Below are 26,954 nucleotides of genomic sequence, written 5' to 3'. Positions count from 1 at the left end.
GTTAAATGTCTACAAAAGGCAATGTGTGCTTGTGGACCTGGAAGGTACAAACAATGTTATTAGAATGGAAAGAAAGTATCAGTCACTGTGGGATGAGATGATCTGGAAAGGCTTCCTGAAGGCATATTTCTTCCATATCTAAGGGATCCACCATGAATCTATTTTTCTATCCTTAAGCTTTACTCACACCTATACATGCTCATACTTGAAATATCTTCACCTGGATAACACAAAAGTACCTCAGACTAAACATGCTGAGAACTAAATTCTTTATTCTTCTTCCAAACCTAACTTTCCTCTTGTATTCTGTCAGTTCACTCTTTCTTGTAAATGTCTTCTGAATTTGTCTCTTCTCTATTCCCACCATCTCACCAAGTAGAACCATTTCAGTGAATGAGATGAGATGGGAAGAGAGACTGAACTAAGGCAGTGGCAATGGGGGAAAAGGAGCAAATACATTTAGGAAAGATATTAAGGAAATTAAAGTTCTGGGCTCAGTGTCTAAGTCAATGGGGGGTAGTGAGGGAAAGAGTCCAAATTGATGCTTGGAATTCTGATTTAGGAAATTGTCTAAATTGTTACCATAAGTGACAGAGAATTCAGAAGAAGCAACAGGTCTGAGGGGAATGTTCAATATGTGGATTTGAGTCTTCCAGGGACATGTCTGGCTAGAGCTGTAAACATAGGAGATTCTTGATAGTATTCAAATTTACTTTCTGAAAGGATTGCAACTAGTTACTAATGTTTATGTAATAGCACAGTCCACCGTTGTGTATTTATAAAAAGATGCTTCCGTTATTTACCAACTTTCATACTTCTAAAATTATCTCTTTTACTGGGATATCCACATATTCAAAAGATATTTTCTTTTTATATATATACAGTTTGTTCTCTTAAGACTGGTACCAGATAAATAAATTTTGGATTTTTAAAATTAAAAATTACAATTAATTACTGAAAATATGGGTGCTTTTCTGATGCTACTAAAGCTTCATTCATTTTCTAGGATGGAACTTCTATAGTTCTTCTATAGAAGAACTTCTGATGAGTTTCTGATGAGTTACTTGAGATAATCCCTAGTGAAATTTAAAATGTTTTTTAGGAAATTAAAGTATTTTCTATTTCTTTTATATCTCAATTAGTTAATCAAGTACTGGTTACAAAGATGAAAAGATAAGAAGATCTCTACCCTCAAGGAGCCCACAGTCAAAGTAGTTTCAACTATGTAATTTGATTTTCATAATGATTCTATAAGGAATAGGAATTTTGAGATATCATTGTTTCCATCTTAGATGTTCTGAAAGATTGAGACTTGCCCTGGGTTACACATCTGGGAGGAACCAGGAAGAAAACCCAGTCTTCTGTCTCCTACTTTAGCACACATTTCACTTGACATTGTTTACTTGACATTCACACATTTAAACACTACTATATTAAGATTTTACAAATTGACTTTTAAAATAAACTATATGCTAAAACAAAAGATAAAGATAAGTATGTAGCACTCTGGTATTAAATATTTCTCATTAGTTCCCCTGCTCTTTTCTCAGTTATCACACCTCACTAATAGCTGTACTTAGAGGATGTGCTTTTAAAAACTACACACTAAATTTCCTTTTTAAATCTTTCTACAAATCTTGCTATTGTTTGGCATGTTTTCATTTTTCTTTCAGACTTCTAGGCAGCATTGCAAGAACAATTTTTCAAGATTTTATTTGGCTGTCAAGAAACTTTAAACAGACTGATAGTTTATTAAGCAATACAAATAGATTCTATTATTCCCATAAAATTTTTTGTCGTTGTTTTTACTGATTTAATTTTAAAATTTTTCTAGTATGGAAAAATACCTTGGGATGTGCCTGAAATGCATTTAAATATTTGAGGTATCAACATGGCTCATATCTATTTACAAAAATTAAAGGTTTATATTAGGATTAAGAATACAGGCCATATTGCACTTGGCAGAGTATATTAACGCCCCTAAATTCAATCAGTCAAATCGTACACTGCAGAAGAGTTCAGGGTAAGAGAAAAGGTTGCTGTTGGAGTGTCCTTACTCTTGGCACCTTCAAAATGATAAACATGAAGATTGGTTCTGACCAGGAACCTGAGGTGTTAGAATTCTGCTATCTGAACAGTGACAAGTGGGGTCAGAAGAGTATTGAAAATAGGGAACAAAGAAAATTGTGTAGTTCCTCTACCTCCTAACTGTGAGGTTATCTTCCTTTCCACGTTCTAAATATTTTTACTGATCATCTAAGATACACACCATATCGAGGGGAAAAATGTTGTGGCAGGCCTACCTTCAGCAGCCCATCTGTTCCTTTGTCTGTGTGGTTTAGTTTCCTCTCTTCCCCTTTATCTTTTTCTATCCCTTTACTGACATAACAAGGACCTAGTTCATATCTGTGCATGCATGTTTATTTTTAATTATATATTTAATACAGTTTTAATTACCTTTTTATTTTTATTGATTCTTTAGCTACTGTTGTAGCAACTTTATTAAATATTACAATAATCATCTAAACTTGGATGCTGGTGTTTTAAGAAGCACTGTGAATAGATGTTGCTTTTAAAAAATAAGGATTAGGGCCGCCGAGGGTTCGGATCCCATGTGGTGACCGGCTCCCGCTCACTGGCTGAGCGCCGCGTGGGTGCGACACTGAGGGTTGCGATCCCATTGCCGGTCCCCGGTACAGGTGCGACACCGAGGGTTGCGATCCCGTTACCGGCCAGTAAAAAAGACAAAAAATAAAATAAAATAAAATAAAATAAAAATAAAAATAAGGATTAGGAGAAATATTTAATGGTGTTATTTTCTCCTTTAAGAAGGAAAGTTCTTGAGGGAGAATGTAAGTTGGCTTTTGAAAGTTTGTGGCCCTCAGTAGAGAATGCGCATCTTGCAAAACATAGTACCTTTAGTAATCCAAGAACTATTTGAATATATTGGGGATTGCTATGGTTTGAATGTTTGTCCCCTCCAAAGCTCATGTTAAAATATAATCTCCATTGTAACATTGTTAAGAAGGTAATCTGACTATGTTATGAGTATTTGAAAGGTGGGGCCTTTAAGAGGTGAATGGATTAATCTATTCATGGATTAATGGGTTAATGAATTAATGGCTTATCATGGAAGTAGACTCATGACTTTATAAGGAAAGAAAGGAACAAGTAAACATGCTCTTGCTCTCTTGCCATCTAATACCCTGTGCTGCCTCCAGTCCCCACCAGGAAGAAGACCTTCACCAGGTATACCCCCTTGACCTTTGACTTCCCAGACTCTAAAACTGTAAGAAATAAATTCTGTTTCTTTATAAATTACCCAGTTTCAGGTATTCTGTTATAAGCAATAGAAAACTGACTAATACAGGAACTAAAAATGGAAGCTTAAATATTAAAATAAAGAATACCTTTTTCAATTAAAAAGATACATATAGATGAATGGGGAGAGGGTACTGTTGTCTGTTGGATAGATTTTGTGGGGAATAAACAGAAGGGAGTAGGACTGGGAATTTGGCCATTTGGTAACTGGATTTACAGGTAACATGAGTTAAATGAGTCAGCAGGAGACAACACCAAAAAAGTCAGCTAAGGCAAGGCAATTACTAAAGTTTTCGTTAGGCAAGCAGGATCAGATTCTCAATGGTCAAGCAGTGAGATGAAAGCCAGACTAGGAAGTTAAAGAATGGAGTACTGGGGAGCCAAGCAATAAAGTTTTTTCATCCATGGGGTTAGTTTTGGTTTTGATTTTTTTTTTTAAAGCCATTTTTAATATATAAAACATATCTAGTACAAAATTTGAAAGGTGCCAAATAGTATACAATGAAAAGTAAATCAGCCTCTCACCCCATTCCACAATATGAATGGTTGCCTCCACAGAGGTAACCATTATTACCAGTCTTTTACATAGCCTTACAGAAAGTCTATGTACAAACAAGCAAGTAAAAGTATAATATACGCACTTGCTTTTTTCACATACATATACAATTTTTATATTCATTTTATTGTTTGCATAGTATTTCAATGCATGAATGGAGCATACTTTAATTAACTAGTTTCGTATTATGAGATATTTAGGTCATTTCCAATCTTCTGCTGTTACAGACAGTGATGAAGTAAATAACTTTATACATGTATTATTTCACACTGGAGTAATCATGTTAAAAGGACAAATTCCTAATAGTGAGATAGCTGCGTCAATGCATTTGCTCATTTTAAAAAATCTTTAATTGTGATAAAATATACTATCTTAACCATTTTCAAGTGTATAATTTAGTAATGTTAAGTATATTCACATTGTTGTGCAACCAATCTCCAGAACTTTTTCGTATGCAAAACGGAAACTCTGTATCCACTAAACTCCCCTATTCTGCCTCCCTGCAGCCCCCAGGAACCACCATTCTACTTGCTGTTTCTATGAATGTGACTACTCTAGATACCTTCTATAAGTGGAATCATATGGTATTTTTCTTTTTGTGACTGGCATATTTTACTCAGCATGATGTCATCAAGGTTCATCTATTTTGTAACATGTATCAGAATTTCCTTCCTTTTTAAGACTGAATAGTAATCCATTGTATGTTTATACCACTTTTGTTTATTCATTCATCTGTCCATGGACACTTGGGTTACTTCCACCTCTTGTCTACTGTGAATAATGCTACTATGAACATGGGTGTACAAATATTTCTTCAAGATCCTGCTTTTAATTTTTTTGGTATGAAGGTACTTCAAAAAGCTCATGGAAAGATTAGTATCATCTTTTAATTCTATTTTTCCACAGGTTTTTTGAATATACCTAGAAGTGGAATTGCTAGATCATGGGTATGCATATTTAAAAATGTTTTGATTGCCAAGTTGCTCTCCGTAAAGTTGTAAAAACTTACGTTCCCACCAACAATAAATGAGTTTCTCTTTACCGTGCTGACACCGTTGTGACATCTTTTTGGCATCTAACACTCTAGTAGAGAAAAGAATCTTATTTCATCATACTCTTTATATTTTTAAATGATTGGAACAGAGCTTCTTTTCATATGTTTAAGACTGTTTAAAAATATAGGGTATTAATAGAAAATTTGTGGTACAGGAAGGAGATGATTGCCATTGAAATGATTGTTGCTCACAGTTTCCAAGAGAGGGAGCACACCATGCCATGGGTTGGGAAGGGAGGTAGCACATGGGGAAGTACCTGGCTTGGTCAGAAGGCAGAGGGAGAGGGAGGAACTGTGGGCAACAGCCTTTATTATGGTTTCCAAGGTAAGGAAAAGGTAAGGCAGGGTAAGCAGGCTTAGGATTGGCTAGTTTGAATAATTTCAGTGGGCTCTGGGGCCTAGGACTGACTTGTTGTCTGGTACCTGGCACTGGGGTGATTAGAACAGGTGGGGGTGTAGACTCTGGGCTAGTTTGCATTTGAAAGTCTCCTCAGGACGAGATCTGGTGGTGGGGGAGGTTCGTGATGAGGGAGACAGGAAGCCAAAAGCAAGTTGACTCAGCCATATTCTATTACCAGGTTGTCCACAACAAGGCATATCTGGTATATGCATGTAGGGCGAATGTTAAAGCATCAACTTTGTGGGAACTAGAAACATGGTTAATACAAAGGCCCATCTTTTTTGTAAATTCTGTTCACATTCTTCTTTCCATTTTTCTAATTGGGTAGTTTGTTTTTTTCTTATAGACTCATAGGCATTCTCTATACATTTAGTAAGTAGACCTTTGTGTATAATATGGATTGCAAAAATATTTTTCTCAGTTTATTGAATTTCTTTTGAGTTTGCTTATGGTATTTTTTTCCCCCATGCAAAAATTAATTTTTTTATGCACGTGAATTTATTGATCTTTTGCTGCTTCAGGATTTTGTCATACTTAAAAAGACCTTTGTTATCATAAACTTGTTTCCTGTGTTTTCTCTTAGTACCTTGATGGTTTGAGTCATCATATGATAGCCTTTGTTCCATCTGGTATATATGTTGGGTTTAGGGGAAACAGAAAGAAGTTACCAGCAACAAGCTTAGAACCTAATGCCACGTCCATTATCTTCTGAGGTAAAAGTTCTTTAATATTATCAGCCCATATATACCCTGATGAAGGCAAACAGGTACACCTAGGTGGCATCAGAAATATGAAACAAGGTAGCACAAGAATTACCTGACATTAAATAGATTAAGAAGATAGGAATTTTAGGGCCGGCCCATGGCTCACTTGGGAGAGTGTGGTGCTGACAATACCAAGTCAAGGGTTAAGATCCCCTTACTGGTCATCTATTTAAAAAAAAAAAAGAAGAAAGGAATTTTGCTATCTGTAAAGCCTACAACTAAGAATGGGACAGGCTCAAAAAGTCTTAAATCCTAAGGATTTGAAAAGAAAAATCTCTGATCATTGGAGGGTAGGGGAGTGGTTCAATAAAAATGGGTCTTATTTCTAGTTCTGCATGTATTAGCTCTGCATGTATTAGCTGTGCAACTTTCAGCAAGTTCTCTGAGCCTCACTTTACACTAATAATACATTTTTCAGCTCATAATCTTTCAGGGGTACCTTCCTGCCTGCCTTGGTGGTTTCACCTTTTTCAATTGTTTTTATCACTTTTTTCCAGTAGAAATCTTACACAAAAGTGAGATATATATATATATATGCGTGTGTCTATATAGATGTATATGTAACAGATTTGGATGTGGTGAATGTAGAGGTGAAGGATCAAAATGATGGTCTCCTATTCTTTCCCCTTCACCCCTGCCATCACCCCCGTCCCCACCTCCCCAGCCTTCCAAGGCAGCACTGGGGAAACCTCTGCTCTGTACAGATCATTTGTGAACTGAGTGAAACAGCCTCTCACTCCCACCTTAAGACTCATATCAGCAAGTCTAAGGGAAACACAGAAAACCTTGAAGGTGGTACGCTGTACTGAAGTCTCCTTCAGGAAATGGAGAAGCAAGTTTCACAGCCCAGCAAGCCACAAAACTTCTTAAAATTCCTTATCACAGCAGTTGCTTCTCCCACATCCCTTGTATTGCCTCTTTAAAAACTCCTCTAGAAACTCGTCTTCTCACCCTCAAGCTGGGTTTTTCCTCTCTTTATCTCCACCCATCTTTTCTTTGATATCTTTGGCCATTTCATTATTTGGTAAAGCAGTCTTCAGAGTTCCTTCAGTTTTCCTTCTCACCCAATATCCCAACATCACCTCACAGGCCCAGGCACACAACTGACCCATCAATAGGTGGCGGCGGAGACTGCAGATACTTAGAATTTTTCCTTACCTTATCATAAGGATGAAGTGTCACCTCCTTGACCTTACAGTCATATCTTTTTACAGTCTGATCCACTTTTCTCCTAACCTTCACCGTCCCCTGCCATGTAGCCCATGCTCCAGCCAAATTAGATGTAGTGTTTTCCTAACTAGGCCCTGATTTTCGACCCTGCTGAGGCCTGTGGTCATCTCGTACCCAGACCAGGAGTTCTCTCCTCTCGATTTCTGTGCTTCAGAAGTTCACCTGTCTTTCAAGGACAACTCAGATGCCATCTTTTTTCATGAAGCATCTCACTTCCAGACAAAATGTGATCACCTCTGCTTCTGTAACCTCTCCGCATAGTGTTTATACTTACCTCATGTCACTTATTATTTTCTTTCCTGTTTTTAAAGCTAATCTACAGTAGCTTTAGGGACTTTAAGAGTAGGAGGCATATGATATTCTTCTTGATGTTCCTTACAAACTCAGTTAGCTCACTGTCTTGCATATAGCCACGGCAAGATTTTCAAAAGACTGAATATATGCAATAATTAGTAAAACCCTCCACTAAGATAATCACACTACTGAGTCACTATTTTAAAAAGCAAACCTAAAAAAGAGAAATTTCTTCTGAGTTTGTAAATGCATTTTCCACATCAAGTCAACCTAAGTTCTCAGTGATTTAAATGTTTGCTGTTAGCACCATCATACATCTACTTGTTATTTTGTACCTGCTAAGCCCCCAAAGGGATATGCAGTAGGGAGGCAATAATTTTCAAATTAAAAAAAAAAAATTCCTGTAAGCAAAATTAAAGATAGAGTCCTAAGGTATAGAAAAAAAGCAGAACTATTCCAGTTGAAAAGATTTCACATATCATACATTCCCCTGGCTTCTTACCCAACCCTGCTTCCTTTGGCATCCCTGAAATCTCTCTGAAGAACTTTAGGGTCACTGGGGACACAGCAGGAAAACTTCTATTCTAGCAATTCAACATGTTAAATACCCTGTATTCATCATAAAAGTATCAGTCTTTCCTGTCCAATTGCCATGATTACTCATGGTATGAGAGCCTCTCTAGATTTCTAATAGTTGGCTTGATCAGGTTAAAAAAATTTACTCAATGTAGGATAAAAATAAAAAAGTCACCATAACCAGCCCCATTTATTTGTAAATGATACTCATATTTTAAAAGAATTATTTTATCTAACAAGTGAAAATAAGAACTTTGGCATTTACATGAGACGTCTTTCGACTTCCAAAGAACTTTCAAAGTTATTTGTACTTCAGCAGAATGTGTTCATCACTGAATTCTGCCATGTAACCATGGGAGTAAAATAGTGTTTAGATAGCATACAAACTTGTTTGTCTTCTCTGTCAGAGTTGTTATAAATTTTTACTTAGCTGCATGAAGAAAATAATTTTTAACCACTAGGTGAAGTAGGGACATTAACACACTTAAAAATACATTAATTTTTGAAATATTTCCCATCAACAAAATATTATATAGTTATTTTGATAAGATACAAAAGAGATGTTTCACCTTAAATTGAGGTATAATTAGAATCATTTTCCAATTTCTAGACTCATACAGAAAGTTAGGAAGAGTGATACCGAGGTTTACTATATACGTACTTTACCGATGGAAAATTGGCTCATTTCATAAGAAATACACAAAGAATGTCAGAAAAGCCAAAACAGGATAATGGTCCACAAATGATAAAACAGTTTTTGGATAACAGAGGGTTTTGTTTTGTTTGTTTTTCAGAGAAGGCTTTCAGTGAGTGTAAAGCATTGCCTTCTTATTGCAGCATTATCAGAACACTGTAGCAGTGTTATCACAGCAAATAGAGATAACACTGGAAATGCTCCTAAGAAAGTATCCAGCACATAGTTGGAACTCAGCAAGTGACAGCTGCTTATCTTCGTTAGTATGCAGAAGCAAAAATCTCCAAACAAAAACTAAAACAGATTATTTAGATTCACTGAAAAATTTACTGAAATATATTACATTACTGAATGGGAAATAAATCTAAGCAAATAATTTTGTGGACCCTTCTTTGATAAACTTTTCCAACATGAGCACAAATTGCTTGCCTTTTGTAGAAAATGAGAAAGTTCTATTTTCTGGCAAGTTATTTTATATAACATGGCTTAAAATAAAGTAGCTACTGGCCCATGGTGATTTTTGTTGTAACTACTATTTTTGTTTTTATTACGTATAAGAGCTGCATATCTATTTTATTCTGATGGGCAGGTTTCTTTGTGTATTACAGCATATGTGTTACAAATAACATGTTTAAGCATGTATGTGTATCATATGCACGGGTGCCTGTGTGTATATATGTGGAATGTGTGTATGTGTACATGTATGCGTATGTGTGTATCCATCCACAAGGGAAACCTACCCATATTCAGAGAGCCACATTCATTTGCAACTGCAACTGGACCTAATATTTAGGTAAAATTGTCAGTCAGCCTCTCCAGTGTTAACACTTTGAAAGTTATTAGATACAGAAGATTTAGATTACCTCTAACTTGAATAACTTTTAGAAAATATTTGTGAAAGAAACAAGTTTTAAGACTGTCTCTAAAATAAAGAGAAAGGGAATAAAACCAGTCTCTGCTTAGCTAAAGGTTTATAATCATAGGAAACAAGTAACCTAATTATTTTATCTGACCATAAGTGATTCCTCAAACTTGGGCAGTATGCTGTTAAACGAGTTTTTTGGTCTGTGCCTAGTTTATTTTCTTTTGCTATATGCATATGTGTGCACACATGCACACTCATGCACACACACGCACACTCATGCACACACACACACACATACACACTGTATCCTGTATTATGAAACCCCAACCTCAAAAGGTGGTATCTCCCAGAAGATGTAATAACTGAGGCTTCAGTAGGTCTGTTTTAGTTCATTTTCTGTTGCTGATAATAGAATACCTTAAGCTGTGTAATTAATAGAGAAATGAAATCTGTTTCTTACATTTTCAGAGGCTGGGAAGTCCGCAGTCCAGGGGGCACATTTGGTGAGGTCCTTCTTCTGAGCAGTGACTCTCTAGAGTCCTCTGGTTACCAGGGTTTCACATGGTGAGAATGGCAAGAGCAAGAGAGCTAATCTTCTCACTTGCTCTCCTTATAAAGCCATCAGATCCATGCCCATGACAACCCATTAATGAGGGCACAGTCCTTGAGATCCAATCACCTCTTAAAGGACCCACCTTCTACCACTGTATTGGGGGTTCCAACATGAATTTGGGGGGACATTCAAACCACAGCAAGGTAACTGCCTCCTCCTTTCACTGTGAAGTGGCTTCCTAATGACGCCAGAGGAGAGGGTCTGGGGAGGCCCAATAGCTGGCCTCAACCTACCCTGTCCTCTTACCAGGTTCTTGACTCCACCACAGGAAAGAATTCAAGAGGAGAGTCACAGTAGAAGATGAAAACAGGTTTAATGTGACAGATAAGAAAAACAGACTTCACAGAAAAAGTGCAACTTAGCTCCAGAGACTGAGCAGGACCCACACCAAGTTTAATACAAAAGAAAGAAATGCACAAAGTTTAGTACAGAATACAGGCTGGCCCAAGAGAGTGAGCAACTGCTTGCTGAAAATAAGTTTGATACAAAAAGAAAGCATACACACCTCAGCCAGTGAAGTGTGGTTTGGCCCCAGGAAAGTGAATAACAACCCCATCTTCTGCTGAGATTCAACTTTTATAGCTTTGCTATCTAATACATATTCATGATATCTAATGAATATTCAAGTAAGGGGGTGGTTCCCAGTTATGTAACATAGTCTAGCACATGCTCAGTTGGTCTCTTTTTAGGGCATGTTCATTGGTCAAATTTTATCACATGCACCAAGCATATTCAAGAATATTCTGTGCTCTTTACCAACTCTAGTAGAAGATAATTCAAAGGATAAACTCCACTTTACTGAGCATGCTCAGCCATTAGGTTTACATAACCCCTTTCTACTGAGCATACCCAGCCACTGAATTTGCATAAATCAGTTCCCTGAGGTCTCAATTTCCCTGTGTTGGTTCCAAAAATAGGTCCAACAAGCAACAGTAACTCTCCTCTAGGGGAGGGCCTAGAAGAGGGGCCTAAGACCCTGGGGAGTGGCTTGAAACCCAGAAGTGTGTCCTGAAACTGGGACCCATGGAAACTGAGCATCTCCTATCTCACTAAGTCAAAAGCAGTATTTTGTAGAATACCATTGTGGAATACCATAATGGCTTCTAAAACATCCAATAACTCAATGAAACAGTGTTGCTGGCAGAAGCAAGGAAAAGCAAATCCAAATCTAAAATAATCTAGAATAAGTATCTGTTCTAGTGGGAATAATTCTCTGCCCTTTCCATAAAGAAACATCCTTGGGACCTCTCAAATGACATAGTTACAGGGTGGGTGGGTAGGTGGGATGAGAGATTGGTCCTCCTCTCCAACCTCTGCAAGGTCAGCTTGTTTCATCTTTTGTAAAAGTCTCCACGTACACATATTTTCTAGGCTATCTAATGCCATGGATTTATTACCAACTATATTCTAGCAACTCTTTCTGAATCCTAGATGTCTTCCCTGATCTTCAGACTAATATCCAAATGCCTATATCCACTTACATGTCTTATTGGTATTTTGACTTAAAATGTTCAAAACTTCTAATACCAGCCTCCCACCCTACCCCACCCCACTCCCCACACATTTTCCAGACAGGATTCCCTGCAGGCTTCCCCATTTCAGTTAACAGCAGCACCATCCTACAAAATTGCTTAGGCTAAAATCTTGTGGTTTTCCGTAACACCGTAATTTTTTTTACTATCTGCCACTGACTTTTGATCAGCAAATTTTGACAGCTCTGCCATCCAAATAGTTGCACTTCACTGCAACCACCATAGTGAATGCTTTCATTATATCTCCCCGAGATTATTACAAACACCATCAAGCTGGTGTCCTTCTTTCAATCCTTGTCTCCCTGCAGTCTATTCTCCCCTCAGTAACAAGAGTGATACTTTTAAAACTAGATGAGATTGTTTCTCTCCTCTGGCTTGAAACCCTCATGGCTCCTACTACTTTTACTCTGGTAAAAGGCAAGATCTATCGCTTAACAAAGCCTAGATGATCTGGCACACATCCCCTTCACTTGTCCATCTCCACCACCCCGCAACAGCTCTCTCTGATATCTTCTACACCCCGCCACCCCAGACTCTCTGCTTTTTGCACATGGGCCTTTTTGTTGGCCCTCAGACATGCCAACTGCATTCATACTTGATGCTCTCTCTGCTTGGAACATGCTTCTCCCAGATTTCTGCCTGGCTTGCTCTCTCATTTCTTTAGGTCTCTGTTCAAATTTCATGGTATTTATCATATATTTATTTATTTGTCTCCTCTGATAAAATGTAAACTCCACGAGTGTAAGATTTTTGTTTGTGTTGGTCACTGATATCTCCAGCCTCTTAGAAGACTGTTTGGCACATGGTATACATTCAATACATATTTGTTGAATGAATTAAGGCTAAGTCTACCCCAGCATTTCTATCTCCGTAAGTCTTTGAGTTCTAAGACATTTCTGGTTTTTCAACTTCAGTTAGCATGAGCTCCTATTGAATCTAGATTTGTATTAACTAAGTAAGCAAACTATTAGAAGCAAACACATCTGCTCTGGCTAGCCTGTTGAATCCATAATTTGATACATATACCTATATCAATAAATTCAGTCACATCTAAAGTTCTGTTTCTTCTTTCTTAGCCAAACAGCCTCAAAATCTATTTCCACGTGTCTTTTCCAGCCTTCTGCTGATATAAATTAGCAAACTTGTACAAAGACTTCTCCTCTGATTGATTTTATAATTGACACCAGGGTATGCCCTGATTACAGATCTGAAGACACTGACAAGTGGGATGAAGGAGTCTAAAGGAGAACTGAGAGCATCCCCTCAAGAAAAGAAAGCAACAGTGTCTTCCAGCAAGAGAAGAGCCACATCAAATGTTGGGGGCAGGATCACTTCAAAGAGCAAGGGAGGCTCAGTCACATTTGGGGGGGTTTAAGATACTCTGAGTTCTCCAAATATGTCCATTTTCCGTCATTTCTAGCTTTTTCCCATCAATTAACAAGAGAGACCCAGCAAGGCTATGATCCAGGAGATGTTTGGCAATGCACAGAATGAAATTAGAGTTCGAATCTAGCCATCTTAGCTTGTTGCCTCTGAGGAGAAGGAGGAAATCGGAACTGAAGGTGATTTTCAAAGGGGTCTTTAATATGTAGTTTTAAAAAAATTAAAGGATTCATGGATTTTATATGATTAAAATTAATTTCAAAATTACAATATAGTATGTAGTATGAAAAATACTTCTTTTTCTTTAGGAACTCAGCCAGGTGGAACAATCACTGTTCATCCCAGTACAGTCATACGCCTCTCTGTGGAACATATCCAGAGGCATGTTCCCAGGACCCCTTCTAAAAGTTTGCCACTGTTATGCACCCAGTCCTATAGTTTATCTGATTCTGCCGTGCCATATTCTCCCCTGGCTTTAATCATTTCTCAGCTGTGTTCACAATCTCTCAAGTCATCAGCTTTGACAATACTCACTCTTTTCCAGTTGTAACTCTGGCTTCTTTTGACTATACTTCTTCCTCTATGGCAATATATTATTAACCACTTTGAGTAACAGCACTCCTGTCTCAAATCTCCTTCACTCCTATTAAAACAGATTGACTTCAGGATAGAACTTAGACAATTATTGAATAATATAATGTATAATAAGGAATAGGATAAAAGAGGAGAGGTGCTAACCTCCACCTAAGACCATCAGGGAAGACTACCCAGAAGAGATAACTATTTAGGAGGACGCTGATGATGATTTAAAAAATAAATAAATAAATAAAAGTATGTTCTAGGTGCTTTACATAAGTTATCTCCTTTAATCTTCTCAATAAACTCTTTCAGGAAGATTCTCTTATTATCCTTATTTTGTAATTGAAGGAACCAAAGAACATTAAGAGATTAAGTGACTTATCCATGATTACACAGCTTGCAAATGGTAGAGCTGAAATTCAAACCTAGGTATTCTAGCTCCTGAGTCCCTGCTCCTAAGCATGGATGATAAGACAAAACCTGGTGGGGGTTGGGGATGGCATTCTAGGGAACAGTATATGCAAAATAATGAAAATATGAGAGAACGTGGTTTGCTGCAATACGGCAAGGCATTCCATATGTCAGGAGTGTGAGTAGTAGCAGAAAAAATGGTGAAAAGGTAGGCAGAAATCAGTTCATGAAGGGGCTTATTTGCCAGATTTTATCTTATAGGAAATGAGGAGTTGTTGAAAGTTTTAAGCAGGACAGTAACATGATTAGAACTGTATTTTTGAATAATCCCTCTGGCAGTGATATGGAAGATGGACTGGAAGAGATTGAAACTGGAGGTATAGGCTACTTATTAGGAAGTGTTTGCATTATCCTAAGGGGATGATGAGGGCTGAGCCAGAGCATCAACAGCAATGATGGAAAAAGAGGAGATGGAGTTGAATGCCTCAAAATGAAACTGAAACTTTTCTATTTCAAATGTGTCTATTTCAAAAGTAGTTTAGACGGAAATAAGATAATGGTGTTCCTCTATTTGCCTCTGTCTTCCTGATAACAAACAGCACTCACTGAAGTCTTCAAAGAGTCAAGGACATTGTCTAGATTAGGTAAACATTATACAACTTTTCAGATGAGTAAGTATGTAAATATTATTTTACAAACAAGAATATTTAATTTTTACACATTGAAGAATAAATAGATGTGATGATTAAATCTTGTATTTTACAAAGTTTTAGAAAGACAGGAAACATAAACCTAATTATACATAAAAGAAAAGAATTTTAAACATGAGCTTGTTGTGGAATTACCCATCATTTTTACCTCGAAAACATTTTCTTGTGTAGCTATTCAAAAATAAGGACCAGCAAATTTTGTTGCTTGGATACTTCTTATGCTTTATATATTTAAGCTCTTTATTTATTGGATGGATGTGTCATTAGTTCATTTGGAGCATTACTGCTTATCAGTATAATTTGATTTTTTTTCCTCAATGATTAGATGAATCAGCTCCACCTAGAATTTCTAAAGACCCAGTTTTAGTCAATATTTTCAAAGAATGACAATACTCAGAAATAAAGTCTTAAAATTAAGATAATATTAGCCATCGAAATGGAACCAAGATACAAATCTAAATAATGTATTTGTAAATAGTCAACCCACATTTACAAACATTAGCATATACATTTAGTGAAGTTATGTTAAGCCAAAAAGACTCTCAGATATATTTTATATCCATCAACATGTTAATGATTATCAAAGTCTGGAATATATTTTATGAGTGACATTAAATGATTCCAAAAAGGAATTTCTATGTTATGCAATTTATTAGGTAAGTGCTATAAAAGTATAATGAAAAATAAAATTCTGATCCATTGAAATAAGGTGGAAAAATTGAAAAACAAGCTTTTGAGTGTTTACATGCATTAATGAATTATCTGCCAAATTCTCCTGAAATGATACCTAGTTCCATTAAATTAGTGGGCAGTCTCTATATGAGCATATATTTTTCTTTAGAACTGCATTTTGTGATAAGTCCATTTTTGATCACAGAAACTTACTTAAACTTATACATATGTTAATAATTACATATAGTAAAGGAAAAAGCCCTTATCTGAAGCAAGTACATTATAAAATATTAGTCTTCTTAGTCATTTTTAAAAAGCAAAAAGGACAAATAAAATTAATTATATCATTTACATTTGGTATTCTGCCAAGTAGATACACAGCCTTTAAAAATCTACAATAGTTTACATTTTGGTCATCATTTAATTCTATTTGCATTTCTCTTGCTTTAACATTTTAATAGTACTTATAATAACTTAATTTTCATTATGTTTACCTGAAGACTTTGTGTTATATATTTTTAAAAGAACATCTTGCCTCTTTTTGATTAAAATTTTCTATGAGGGCTTAATATTTGAAAAATTAACTTGTTACCTGAAGTAATTATCCTCCTCAATCATTTTCAAATAATGGTTAAAGATGCATCTTTGTGAATATATTTTGAAAACTTGCTTAGGGTATTAGAAACAGACATTAGAAATTTAAGATTCAATTTATTACTATGTCTCACATACAGTACAGTGAATTACTTCAAATTTTACTCTAGGGCAGAATACTGCTTTTCCCTCTGAAATGATCCCTTTTTACAGTGATGAAATTAAACATTATTTTTTATAATCCTTTAATATGATACTTGGCATTCCAGAATTAATTAATGAGTTTTATAAGTTCCAGATACTTTTGTTTGGTTAAAAAAAGTAAACACCTATCTCTGAAGTTCTGATAGTAAAATAAGCAATCCATCAGTTAGGGTTAAAATATGTAATATTTGAACTACTGTTCTATATATTTCTAAATTCATATGTTTTTAATAAAATAAACTTATGTATTTGTCCTAGAAAACTTAGCTTTTATGAAGTGAATCACCTAATGATATTATTGCTTTGGATATAAAATTGGTCTGCAGAGTATTATAGCCTATAAATATATGTTTCATTCCTCACTCACATTTACCCCCAAAAAGAAAGCCTACCAGTAGTCTGGCACAGTAGTGAGCAATCTTAAATTTAAACCTATTGTGCATACAGAGCAAAGGAATATAATTTTTATGTTAAAGCAGTTTTCACAATCAAACATTTAACAAGTTTCAAACTGCAAATGAATTACCTTTAAACCATGGTCTTTACAGTTACATTATTTTCTGAATGCTTTCAGGGGTAACATTATGCAGGTACATTTTAAAATATTTTAAATGACAAATATTTTACATTTCATGACTATTACATAAATAGGTGTAATAATATATATTTTCCTTTAGTCCAGGAACTAAAATACTATAGAGTCTTCCTGACCCAAAATAAATGCCATATATTGAGTCCTCCTGACCCAAAGTAAATGCCATAAGTCAGAATAAATATTATGATATTTTGAGACTAATACCCAAATAATTGTTTGAAAACTGCCTGAAAAAAGTGATATACCTTCAGATGTGCATAAGTCACAGCCAAAATACAGATTACTTGCAGAATCTAGCCTGCTGAATAAACAATTATTTTTAATTATAGCAAGTAATACAAGTAATAGGAAACTTTTCAATTAGTAGAAATTAAAATAGTTATAAATCTAATGTGTATTTCTCAGTATTCCCAAGTGCTTGCAAGCATTCATTGGATAACAGCATAACAGCAACAAAGGACTCTTTTAAAAATGCATATTTTTCAGCTTTATTTCAAATGCTGTGTGGCATTAAGAGACTACTATTCAGAGATAATTTTTAGCCATGTGTAAAAGGAATAGAAAACAAGGCATATTTCAGTTTCAGAGTGCTGAAGGAATTAATTGATGCTACTAGATAATGAATACCTGGAGGAATGAGAACTAGCAATTTATGGCTTAAAGTGCTTGGGTCTAATCATCATTTTGGCTTCTTTGAAGGAGGATTTGTAGCTACCAGGTTGTGCCTCACTCATACCAGGCCAGGTGCCCCAGAAAATTCCATCATGGACACCTTTGTATTTTTGGTGATAATATTTGCCATTTAAGTTTGCAGAGAGACATGCATCAAACCACCAGCCTGAACTGTAGTAGAGCCCACAGTTCCCAGAGGGATATCGATCATTGTCTCTATCTGGGGTGGTGAAAAACTTCATATCGTGGTTGTAATATTTACTGAAACGTAAAGCATCTCCAGCTGTGCCATTATAGTTACCAACATGTAAACGGTATCTGAGAAGCTCATTAGCCACGTAAAACTGATCATACAAGGCATATAGTTTGATACCATTAAAGTCTTCCAGATCTATCCTCAGAATCATTTCCTTACTCTTGGTCAGAAGATGAATTTTATCATTGCCCAGCCAAAATTCTCTTCGGAGGTTTCCAAAGCCTGCTTTGTAGTCTTGCCATGTTCTGGTGAAGTTGGTGCTTCCATCAAGACGTGCCTGCAGCACTGTCCAGCCTCCCCCCATGGTCTCCATGTCACAGTAAACTTCAAAGCTACTATTTTTGGGATCAGGTGTGACTCTGTAGGTCTCACTGCTTCTTTTGCCTATTGCGTAGTAGTCAGAACAATCTTTATATATTAGATGTTGAACTGAAAGAATAAGAAAAGGAAGGCATTAGATTTTGTTAATAAATGCTATACATCTGAAGAATTTTTGTATATATTCAGAAGCAGTCTGATAATTTGGTCAATGGCAATAATGAAACCTTGTTCTGCTGAACTTACTCAATCCTATTTGGCAAATGCTAGTTAAGGCCTCAGAACAAGAACCCAGTGTTATAAAGTAGACAAGGCTCTCTAATATACTCTTGGTTGATAATAAGAGTGACAACATCAACAACAAACAACAGTAAGAAAAGAATAAAAAATAAATACAAATAATAGTTTTTGTAATTTAGTAATATTTAGTGAGGGCTACCTATATGTTCTAGGCACTCTGCCAAACACTGAATAACATTTTCACACTTAATCTGCACATCAATCTTATGATGTTGGTGTTATTGCCAGTCTGCTGGTGGGGATATTGAGGCTCAAAGTGAATCAGTGGCTTGCCCAAGTGTATACAAGCATTAAATGGCAGAGCCAGGACACAAACTCAGATCTAGTTGGCAGCAAAGCTTTTTCTCATAACCATTGCATTCCTCAGTCCTAAAATTCAGATGATTCCAACTCGCCTATAACTGCTTTCCATGCAGACAGAGGAAACACAGGTGTCTATTTTTTTTAACCTAAAGGGGCTGATAGCCTCCACTGTCAAAGTTTTATAGGATATGTTCCAAATGATCTATTAAAATCCTAATCTTCACCATTGATCATAAATTCACATTTATTTTACTTTACAACCATGTAAAGAAGTGCAAGTGAAAAAGAAGTCTTTTTCAACAATATGCTAATATTCTTATTTTCAATTTATTATCCAAGAAAGTATTTAGCCATTATTTCACATGTTTGATTTCTAGAAAGAAGTGAGAGGTGATAAGTGTGATAATTGATCAACTTTTCTGCAGGAATCAAAGACAGATATTTGCTCCCAGATAAGTTTTATAAAAATTTGTAACAGATAAGGTAGGTTTCATATAAGATACTCTAAGACATAAAAATCTATTCGGACGTATTTAGAACTCAGAATATTAAGATACTGTCCCAATACTTTTAGGAGAAAAATAAGTGATAAAATCTTGTTCATATTGTTACAAGTTGCCACGTGGCATCAAATCTAATGTGTACCTGAGACATGAACCTCTGACTTGCAATGCGCAGGGTACATTCAGATACAGGCTGCCAGGGGTATTAGCAACAGTGGTGCTTGAAACAATGGTCCAACTTCATTGGCAGATTCCCTGGCGTTGAAGCATGCCTGAGGTACTTATTCCAAATGAAAGTGATCTCTACCATGTCCCTTAGCAACTCATGCTAAGTAAAGTTACTAATTGTGAAGAAGGCTTTCCAGAGTATAACAAGACCATCAGCAGCAGTGGTCGCAGAACTCAGGTGGAAAGCCAGGGTCTGGGGGAACCAATGCCACTCTTAGTTCACGGGCAAAATAGGCAGTTGGGTCTGTGGTCTTTTACATATGTTTATTAAAGTTAATTCAAGTAATTTGGATGGTGAGGGTGGGTTCTATTTTTATATGCTTGAATTCTAGTATAAGGCAAAAGAAAGAAAGAATGTATTCCTTCTCTTAGTAGCATTCCAAAACTCTCCCCTTAAAACATTTTTGTGTCACTAGGTTTCAAAACAAAAAGTTTTGTACACAGATGAAGCTGCTTTTACTCTATCTATAAAAGCTCCCATTTTCATTTGGGATGATGAACTGAAGATTACTTGCTAAAATCTTTCAAAGACCTCTTATTGCCACATGAGAAGTGGCAGTCAGCTGACAAGAAAAACTGATTTTCAATGAATAAAACACAATTGCAAACATTGCTTTATCTCTATTGTTTTCAAACACTTCAGTGAAGAGATAAGTTAAATGCACTAAAACATTAAGAAATCCTCTCTACCTCTGCTTGTATATAGGTCTGGCATTAGCAAATTAGATCTTGAAATTAAAAATGCTTTCTAATGGATACAGAACTAATTATGATTTCTGTAATTAGGTCATATGTCATTCCTGTGGCCACACAGAAGATTTGTTTGAGAAGATACTTGAGAATATTTTTGTTTTTCCTGCACTACCTTAATGAATAAAAGGCTTATTTATTTAACCTATTGTCTATTTAACTTACTTGCTCAGACTAATGTTTATGGATACTGTCCAGCTTTATAACATTCATAAACAAATGATAAGAAAACATTATGCATACCTGGACGTGACTGTATTTGTTCTTCGCTGGGACACTTTGAACATTTGCCATCCAAACTATTGACAACAAATGTTAGATTTGCCACTTTGCTGTCAACATAATTTTCTATGTTGTTCATATTTACAAGTTTCAGCTTCTCCAGGCGACCGTGAAGTCCGTCGATCTCCTCTTTCGCATTCTTTAGATCAGAGGACAGCTTGTTAACCTCGCTTTCCAATTCTCTAACTCTGTTGTCACCAGCCTCCCCCAGGGCTCCCGTGCCTGGGTCTCGGTTGTCGTCAGCCTGCAGTTTGCAGTCTTGGCAAGATTTCTTTAGGCTACTTACAATCTCCTTGAGGTTCTGGACTTCTTTAAACATCTCCTCGATCCTGCCGAACTCTTTCGGGAGCTGAATAGTCAGCGGGGGCAGGTTCACCTGGTAGGGGCACTCTCCTCTCCCCTCACATTTCCCTCTGCTTTCTAGCCTCACCGGGCAGGCGTCCTTTGCTGTTTCATCTTTAATTTCCTCTGTTTCATTGTTTGCTACTACCAAAAAACCATAGGCAGCAAAGAGAGCTGAGCCCAGCCAGTACCAGTTAGCTGCGGGCTTCATCTTCGCGCTGGTGCTCTCTCCCCAGCCGAGAAGTGTGCGGGGCTGGAGCTGCTTTAATAGCGGCGGCTGCCTGAGTCAGGCTTTCTGTGTTCCCAGAAAAGGGCGGGAGTGTTTGCATCACAAGTTTTAGAAATGCACAGGAAGAGCAGATCGTTCTCATCAAATGCAGGTTGCCAAAAGCTGCAATTTGTTCTCAATCGAAATAATAAGCATCGCAATTATTGTAGTCAGATGCACACATCCAACAGAATTCATGTTCATGATTTATATTATAAAGCACAAGAAAAGTCCTGCATTTCAAAAACAATTTGTTATACTTATACTTGAAGTAAATCATCTAATTGTACCTGACTACACTGGGGAAAAAATAGTTTTTAAAGATAAAAATTAATATGCTGGTTATTCAAACTGTCTGGAGAACAGAAATGTCACTAAAATGGAAATGGTCCTTTTTCCTTCTTAGAATGGGGCATTGAGGATACCATTTTCTTCATGTTAAATTTTCAGGTGAAATCTTAAACACTTTTATAAGTTTCTAAATATAACAAAGTGTGGCTTTCTAGCTCTTGCAAGGAAGATTTATTTCATCTATTTGAAAAAAGAGAAAGAAAACTGGTGCAGCAAAAAGAGCTGAGCTGCTTTCTATTCTTTTGACCATAGCAGAGTGTATATAAATGCCTAAATGCCTAAAACACATTTAAAGATACAGCATTGTCTTTCATCAAAACCAGCAGCTGCCTCCTTTGCCTGACACTGTTTTTGTAATTGAACTTCCACAGCTGCTCAAATATGAATCTTGAGCTCCCCTCTCTGTTCTGATGCTTTTGCTGACTACACTGTCTTTGCCCTCCCTTTCCATGGGCAGCCCTGCCAGTCAGGCCTATTGCTTTCTGCCTCCATAGTGGGTTCCTACACCCAGTGTCTAGGCCACTTGGTGTATCACCTTGTTCAAAACATGTCAGCACTAATGACAGTAGTTTTCAAACTTTTCTCCTGAGGGCAGGAAGGAGTAACAGCTTCAACTAGAGAGACCACCTCCTTTTTACTTGTTTTGCATATTGGCATCTCTTGTAAGATTTCTTATTAAAGGATATTATGGCTTTAGAAATAATTTCAAAATGACTGACATAGATAAAAATCCAAGTTTTTTATTGTATTACTTAAGGCACTATGTATAATCTATCTCATATTTATTCTTTAACCTAATTTCTTATGATTTTCCTATAATACTCCCTTCATTCCAATCAAACTACCCTATTCATTCATGTTCTTAAAATGTGTCAGGCTCACTTTACACTTCCACTTCTGTACTTACTCCTGAATACTCAGGAGTCCTGGACTCCAACCCTGGGTCTACATCTGATTGCAGACATAGATCATTAACTTTACTGAGCTTTCATTTCCAAAACTGTAAAAGAGGAATTTAGTTATTCTCTCCTTGTACAGGAATGATAGTTACACGAACTTTGAGTGCTTAAGGAAAAACATGCAGTGTATAAATGTAAGATTCTTTCCATATAAATTTGTCAAACATGTTCAACACACCTTATGAATTGTTTTTCTCCATCTTTTTTAAAAATTGTTTTTCTTTTCATTCCATTCAATGTACTCAACCCATTTTAGACAAAAATTTTTGACTTTCCAGCTAAAAATACCTATGTAATCTCCTAATTTCACTTCCCTCTCCTCACCCATTTTCAAACTAGACACTTCCCTATTTTGAGGTGAGAAATAAGTGAGTGATTAAAAGAAAGAGAATGATGGGCTGGCCCGGTGGCGCACTGCTACAGTGCGCCGCTTGGGAGCGCAGCGGCGCTCCCGCCAAGGGTTCGGATCCCACGTACAGACCAGCCGCTCACTGGCTGAGCGAGGTGCAGGCGCAACAGCGAGGGTTGCAATCCCGTTGCCGGTCCCGGTCCCGTACAGGCGTGATACTGAGGGTTGCGATCCGTTGCCAGTCACAAAAAAAGACAAAAAAAAAAAAAAAAAAGAAAGAGAATGATGATAATATAAATAAATATTTTATAAAATAGAAATATAGAAAAGTGATGTTTAGTTTCTGGTACATTATTAAATGCCCTTGACTGGCTAGGGTATAAATCTTTATATTTAGCTAGTCAAGTATTTATTGAGGGTATTTTATATACTCTGCACCATGCTAGAGCACATATAAGATATATGCCATAGTCACTTTCATTCACTCATTCATTCGCTCATTCATTCTTTCCTGCATCAGACCTTAACTAGCACAATCTACATGCAAGATACTGTTCTAGACACTTGAGCTACACGATGAACAAATCAGACAAAAATTCCTTTCTCCTCCTTAGGAAGGGGCATTGAAGACCCCGTATTTTCTTCATTTTGGACTTCCTAGTGAAATCTAGGCACTTTTAAAAGTTTCTAAATCTAACAGAAGTGGCAGTGGGCTTTTGGTTCATCTGTTTCAATCAGAGATTTACTTTCCAAGCACTGCTGCTGATTCTGCACACCCCACTTAGCCAAGGAACAATGGCATAGTTCCACCTAAAACGCGTGGATGTGCTCTGGGAACTGGCTCCTGTCCCTTCAGGGTTCATAGAAAATTCCCCAAATAAAGGTAGAGAACTGCTTTATTAACCAGTTTCTTTGACACTAATTAACATTCCTCTGGGTTCTCAATTTAAAAAAATCACTGGCCACTGACTACAAGGCAGATGCTGAGTGACCACCTTATGAAAGAGGCTCAACCCATCTAGTGACATTATAACCTGTGGGGGCAGAGAGTGTCATGACACAACTGTGCAAGAAGCTTCCACAAATATTATCTCACGACATCCTCCCATCTCTACAATTACTACCTGCACTTGCAGATGAGCAAAAAAAGGGCTCAAGCAATAAATGATTTACCTATGTTTTTACAGTTTTTAAAAGACAAAGCTGGAACTTGAACCTGGAGCTAACTCCAAAGTTCATGTCTTTTCTCCTATGCTACTCCGCCACATGGGGGGAACATAATACTAGAAAGGTATATTGAAACCATGTTGTGGAGAGTCTGGTGCTTGGATCAATGCTTAGATCGATGGGGAGCCACAAAAGGGTTTTGAGCGAAGAAAATAGAAACATTTTTCCTTCTAGGACCATTTCTAGGAATGAATCTTCTGCTAGAAACCAGTAGGAAATAGTGTTCTAGGTGAGAGGTATTAGTGTGGTAGCAGGCACTATCTATGAGGTGAACCAGTGTGGCGGCAGGAAGGATGGTAAGGGGGATGCACACATTATTGCCTGGGATTTGATAAGTGATGAGAAATGGCAGGAGAGGAATAATTGAGAGAGATTGCAGTTGAGTCATCCCATGGCAATGACAGTAGAGAGGGAGCAGTAGGTTTGGGAGAGTGTAGTATTATTTCTGTTTTCAACACAGTCAATTTTAGGTATTGACAAGCTACCAAGTAGAAATATCTAGCAAAGAGTTGGACATCTAGATATGAAAATCAGCACAGAATAGATGTGGGTGTCAATCAGAAACCAAAGGAACCAAAAGGATGGTCAAAGAAATAGGATGAGAATCAGGACAGTGTAGTGTCATGAAGACTAGGAAAGAGGGTTTCAAGAAGGAGGAGGCCATCAGAAAATAAAAAACTGAAGAGCTGACTTCCTTGTCCTCAACTCCTATGGAATTCCCACCCTCTGACTTTGACCTTCTGCCTCTCCCCTCTTGCTGAAAACCTTTCTGGATTCTTTTATGCCAAGTCTGCTCTGACTTCTAGTACGGGCTACTGATTCCTCATGGTAGTGTCAGAATCTTTCCGTTTACTCCAAAATTGCCCTCAACTCAGCAGTGATACATTATACTCCCTTGCAGATTTATTTTGCAGATCTAAACAAGTTATTTAACACCAATACATGGTGGGATTTTAAAGCAGCAAGATTTATTTCTATAAGCCACATATGAAAATTACTTTCATTAGCCTATATTCTCAACATGTTCATACTTCTTTTTCTTATACAAAGTATATTTAAGAGAGGATCTGCATTTTCTATATCTGGATCAGATTCCTAAAATAAATTTTTATTTCCCCTAATATAGTTTTAAGTAAACCCTTTATGTTTCTATTTGTACCAGAGGAAGTAAGTAAATTTAGTGGCAATCATTATAGTTTTGAGGTCCTTTCAATGATATTAAGCTTATTAATTTAACACTTGTATTTGTAGTTTCTGATTTATTAAATTCAGGTGCCTTTAATCGTACTATAAAGAGTATGTGCTTTTCTAAGAAAATTAAAACATTCACTTTTTAAACTACTTAATTTGAAATACCAACAGCAAATGATGTTTTTTCTAATATTCCTTAAAGGTCTTAGTCCTTGTTCATTATAAATTTCATGAAAAGAATTTTAAACAAAAGCTTGATTTCACCAACCCAGAGAGAGAGCAACAGCTACCTGATTTGGAGTTAAAGCTACAATAATAGTTGGTAGGTTCTTTGGTATGTTTTGCAAGTGCTTCATTCCAGCATAGATGAGATTCAGACCAGAAATCTCTCCAGTATGGACCTACCATGAATTATGTGAATCTTTAAGATTTCTGGACCAACTGAAGTATAGGGCAGAAACATCCCAAAATCCACTATTAATGAGACCACAGAACATACAATTATATGATGTGCTAATGGCCTAGGTCTTCAGTGAGGGTATCCAGAGCTTCTCAAGTTAGAATTTTATGGAACTGGAATATTCCATAGGAGTCTTGGAATGTCTATCAGTCAATATTTATTTAAAAAATCTCTTCATATTATGTACCCCACACCAAGTCAGGGACCATGGAGGAACCAAGAAATTCATGAGACATGGCTGTCATCTATCTCAATTTCCAGAGAATTAGAAAACTTCATATGACCAATGTTGAGGAAACAAAATATATTTATATTTATTTCTTTTATTGTAGACTGATCTCAAGTTCCCTTTTATATACCTAAAACAAAACAAATAATAAAATCATAGTAAAGAAATTACGAAAATCAAATGTGGCTTTCTGCATCTTCATTTCTCATTATTTGTGGTATAAGGTCATTGTGAATACTGAATTAGCAAATACTGAACCATCTCTCCTAGGGTTTGGTTTCTGCAAGCCCCTCATCAACTAATTTCTGCCAGCCAAGTAATACATAACCTTGTTTTAAGTGTGTTTCTGTTTAAAGGCATCTTATTTTACGTATATGTTGATTCATTAACACAGAACTCACGGCTAAGAGAACTGTAATTCATGCCTGAAGGAAAGTTATCTAACACTTGTTTTTTCTCTACAAAGCGTATCACAGCCTTCTTGGGCTTAAGAACTCTAGCCAGCACTTCAGAACTATGCTTGGGGGCCATTTTAAACAGTGAAATCAAATAAAAAGCACAAAAGTGTGAAAAACTTGGCACTAAATAGACTGCAAAAAGGATACTTGTTTACAGAATGAGAGCAGAAAAAAGAAAGCAGAGCCTCGCCGCCTTCAACTTCAGCTGGAATATGCATGTTTGGCAACTCAAATTTTTCGCCATTCTGTGCATGTTCATAAGTGATCCCAAGAGCCCACAAGTGTTGACTTGGGGGTGATGAATAAATTTTACATAATAGGCGATCACAAAGACAAGTCCATGAATGAATAATGAGGATTGTCTGTATACTGTTATGAAATCCATGGCTTTAAATTCTTGGAAATGTCTACATGTTTGTTCTAGGCTGAGATGGTTAATTTGGTTCCACCTGTTTTTGTCC

General features: G+C 36.6%; 2 protein-coding genes across 2 annotated transcripts in view; one reads left to right on the top strand and one right to left on the bottom strand.

Moving 5' to 3' along the window:
* CCDC146 (coiled-coil domain containing 146) overlaps positions 1–26,954 on the top strand; it is a 101,601-nt gene that overhangs the window by 8,660 nt on the left and 65,987 nt on the right. The window lies entirely within an intron of this gene.
* Positions 15,383–21,245, bottom strand: FGL2 (fibrinogen-like 2). The gene is made up of 2 exons (XM_008577545.1): positions 20,621–21,245; positions 15,383–18,404 (listed from the first exon to the last, which is right to left on the bottom strand). The coding sequence occupies exons 1-2, from the start codon at positions 21,210–21,212 to the stop codon at positions 17,698–17,700; spliced, it is 1,299 nt and encodes a 432-aa protein (XP_008575767.1). The 5' UTR covers positions 21,213–21,245; the 3' UTR covers positions 15,383–17,697.

Source organism: Galeopterus variegatus, unplaced genomic scaffold (assembly GCF_000696425.1).
Source record: "Galeopterus variegatus unplaced genomic scaffold, G_variegatus-3.0.2 Scaffold67, whole genome shotgun sequence".
NCBI lineage: Eukaryota > Metazoa > Chordata > Mammalia > Dermoptera > Cynocephalidae > Galeopterus > Galeopterus variegatus.
This window is presented reverse-complemented; position numbering and strand designations above follow the sequence as displayed.

Coding starts and splice junctions, on each gene's coding strand:
- FGL2 (XM_008577545.1), bottom strand. CDS start 21,212: ATGAAGCCCGCAGCTAACTGGTACTGGCTGGGCTCAGCTCTCTTTGCT. Junction 18,405..20,620: donor ACAAATACAGTCACGTCCAG/GTATGCATAATG, acceptor TTATTCTTTCAG/TTCAACATCTAATATATAAA.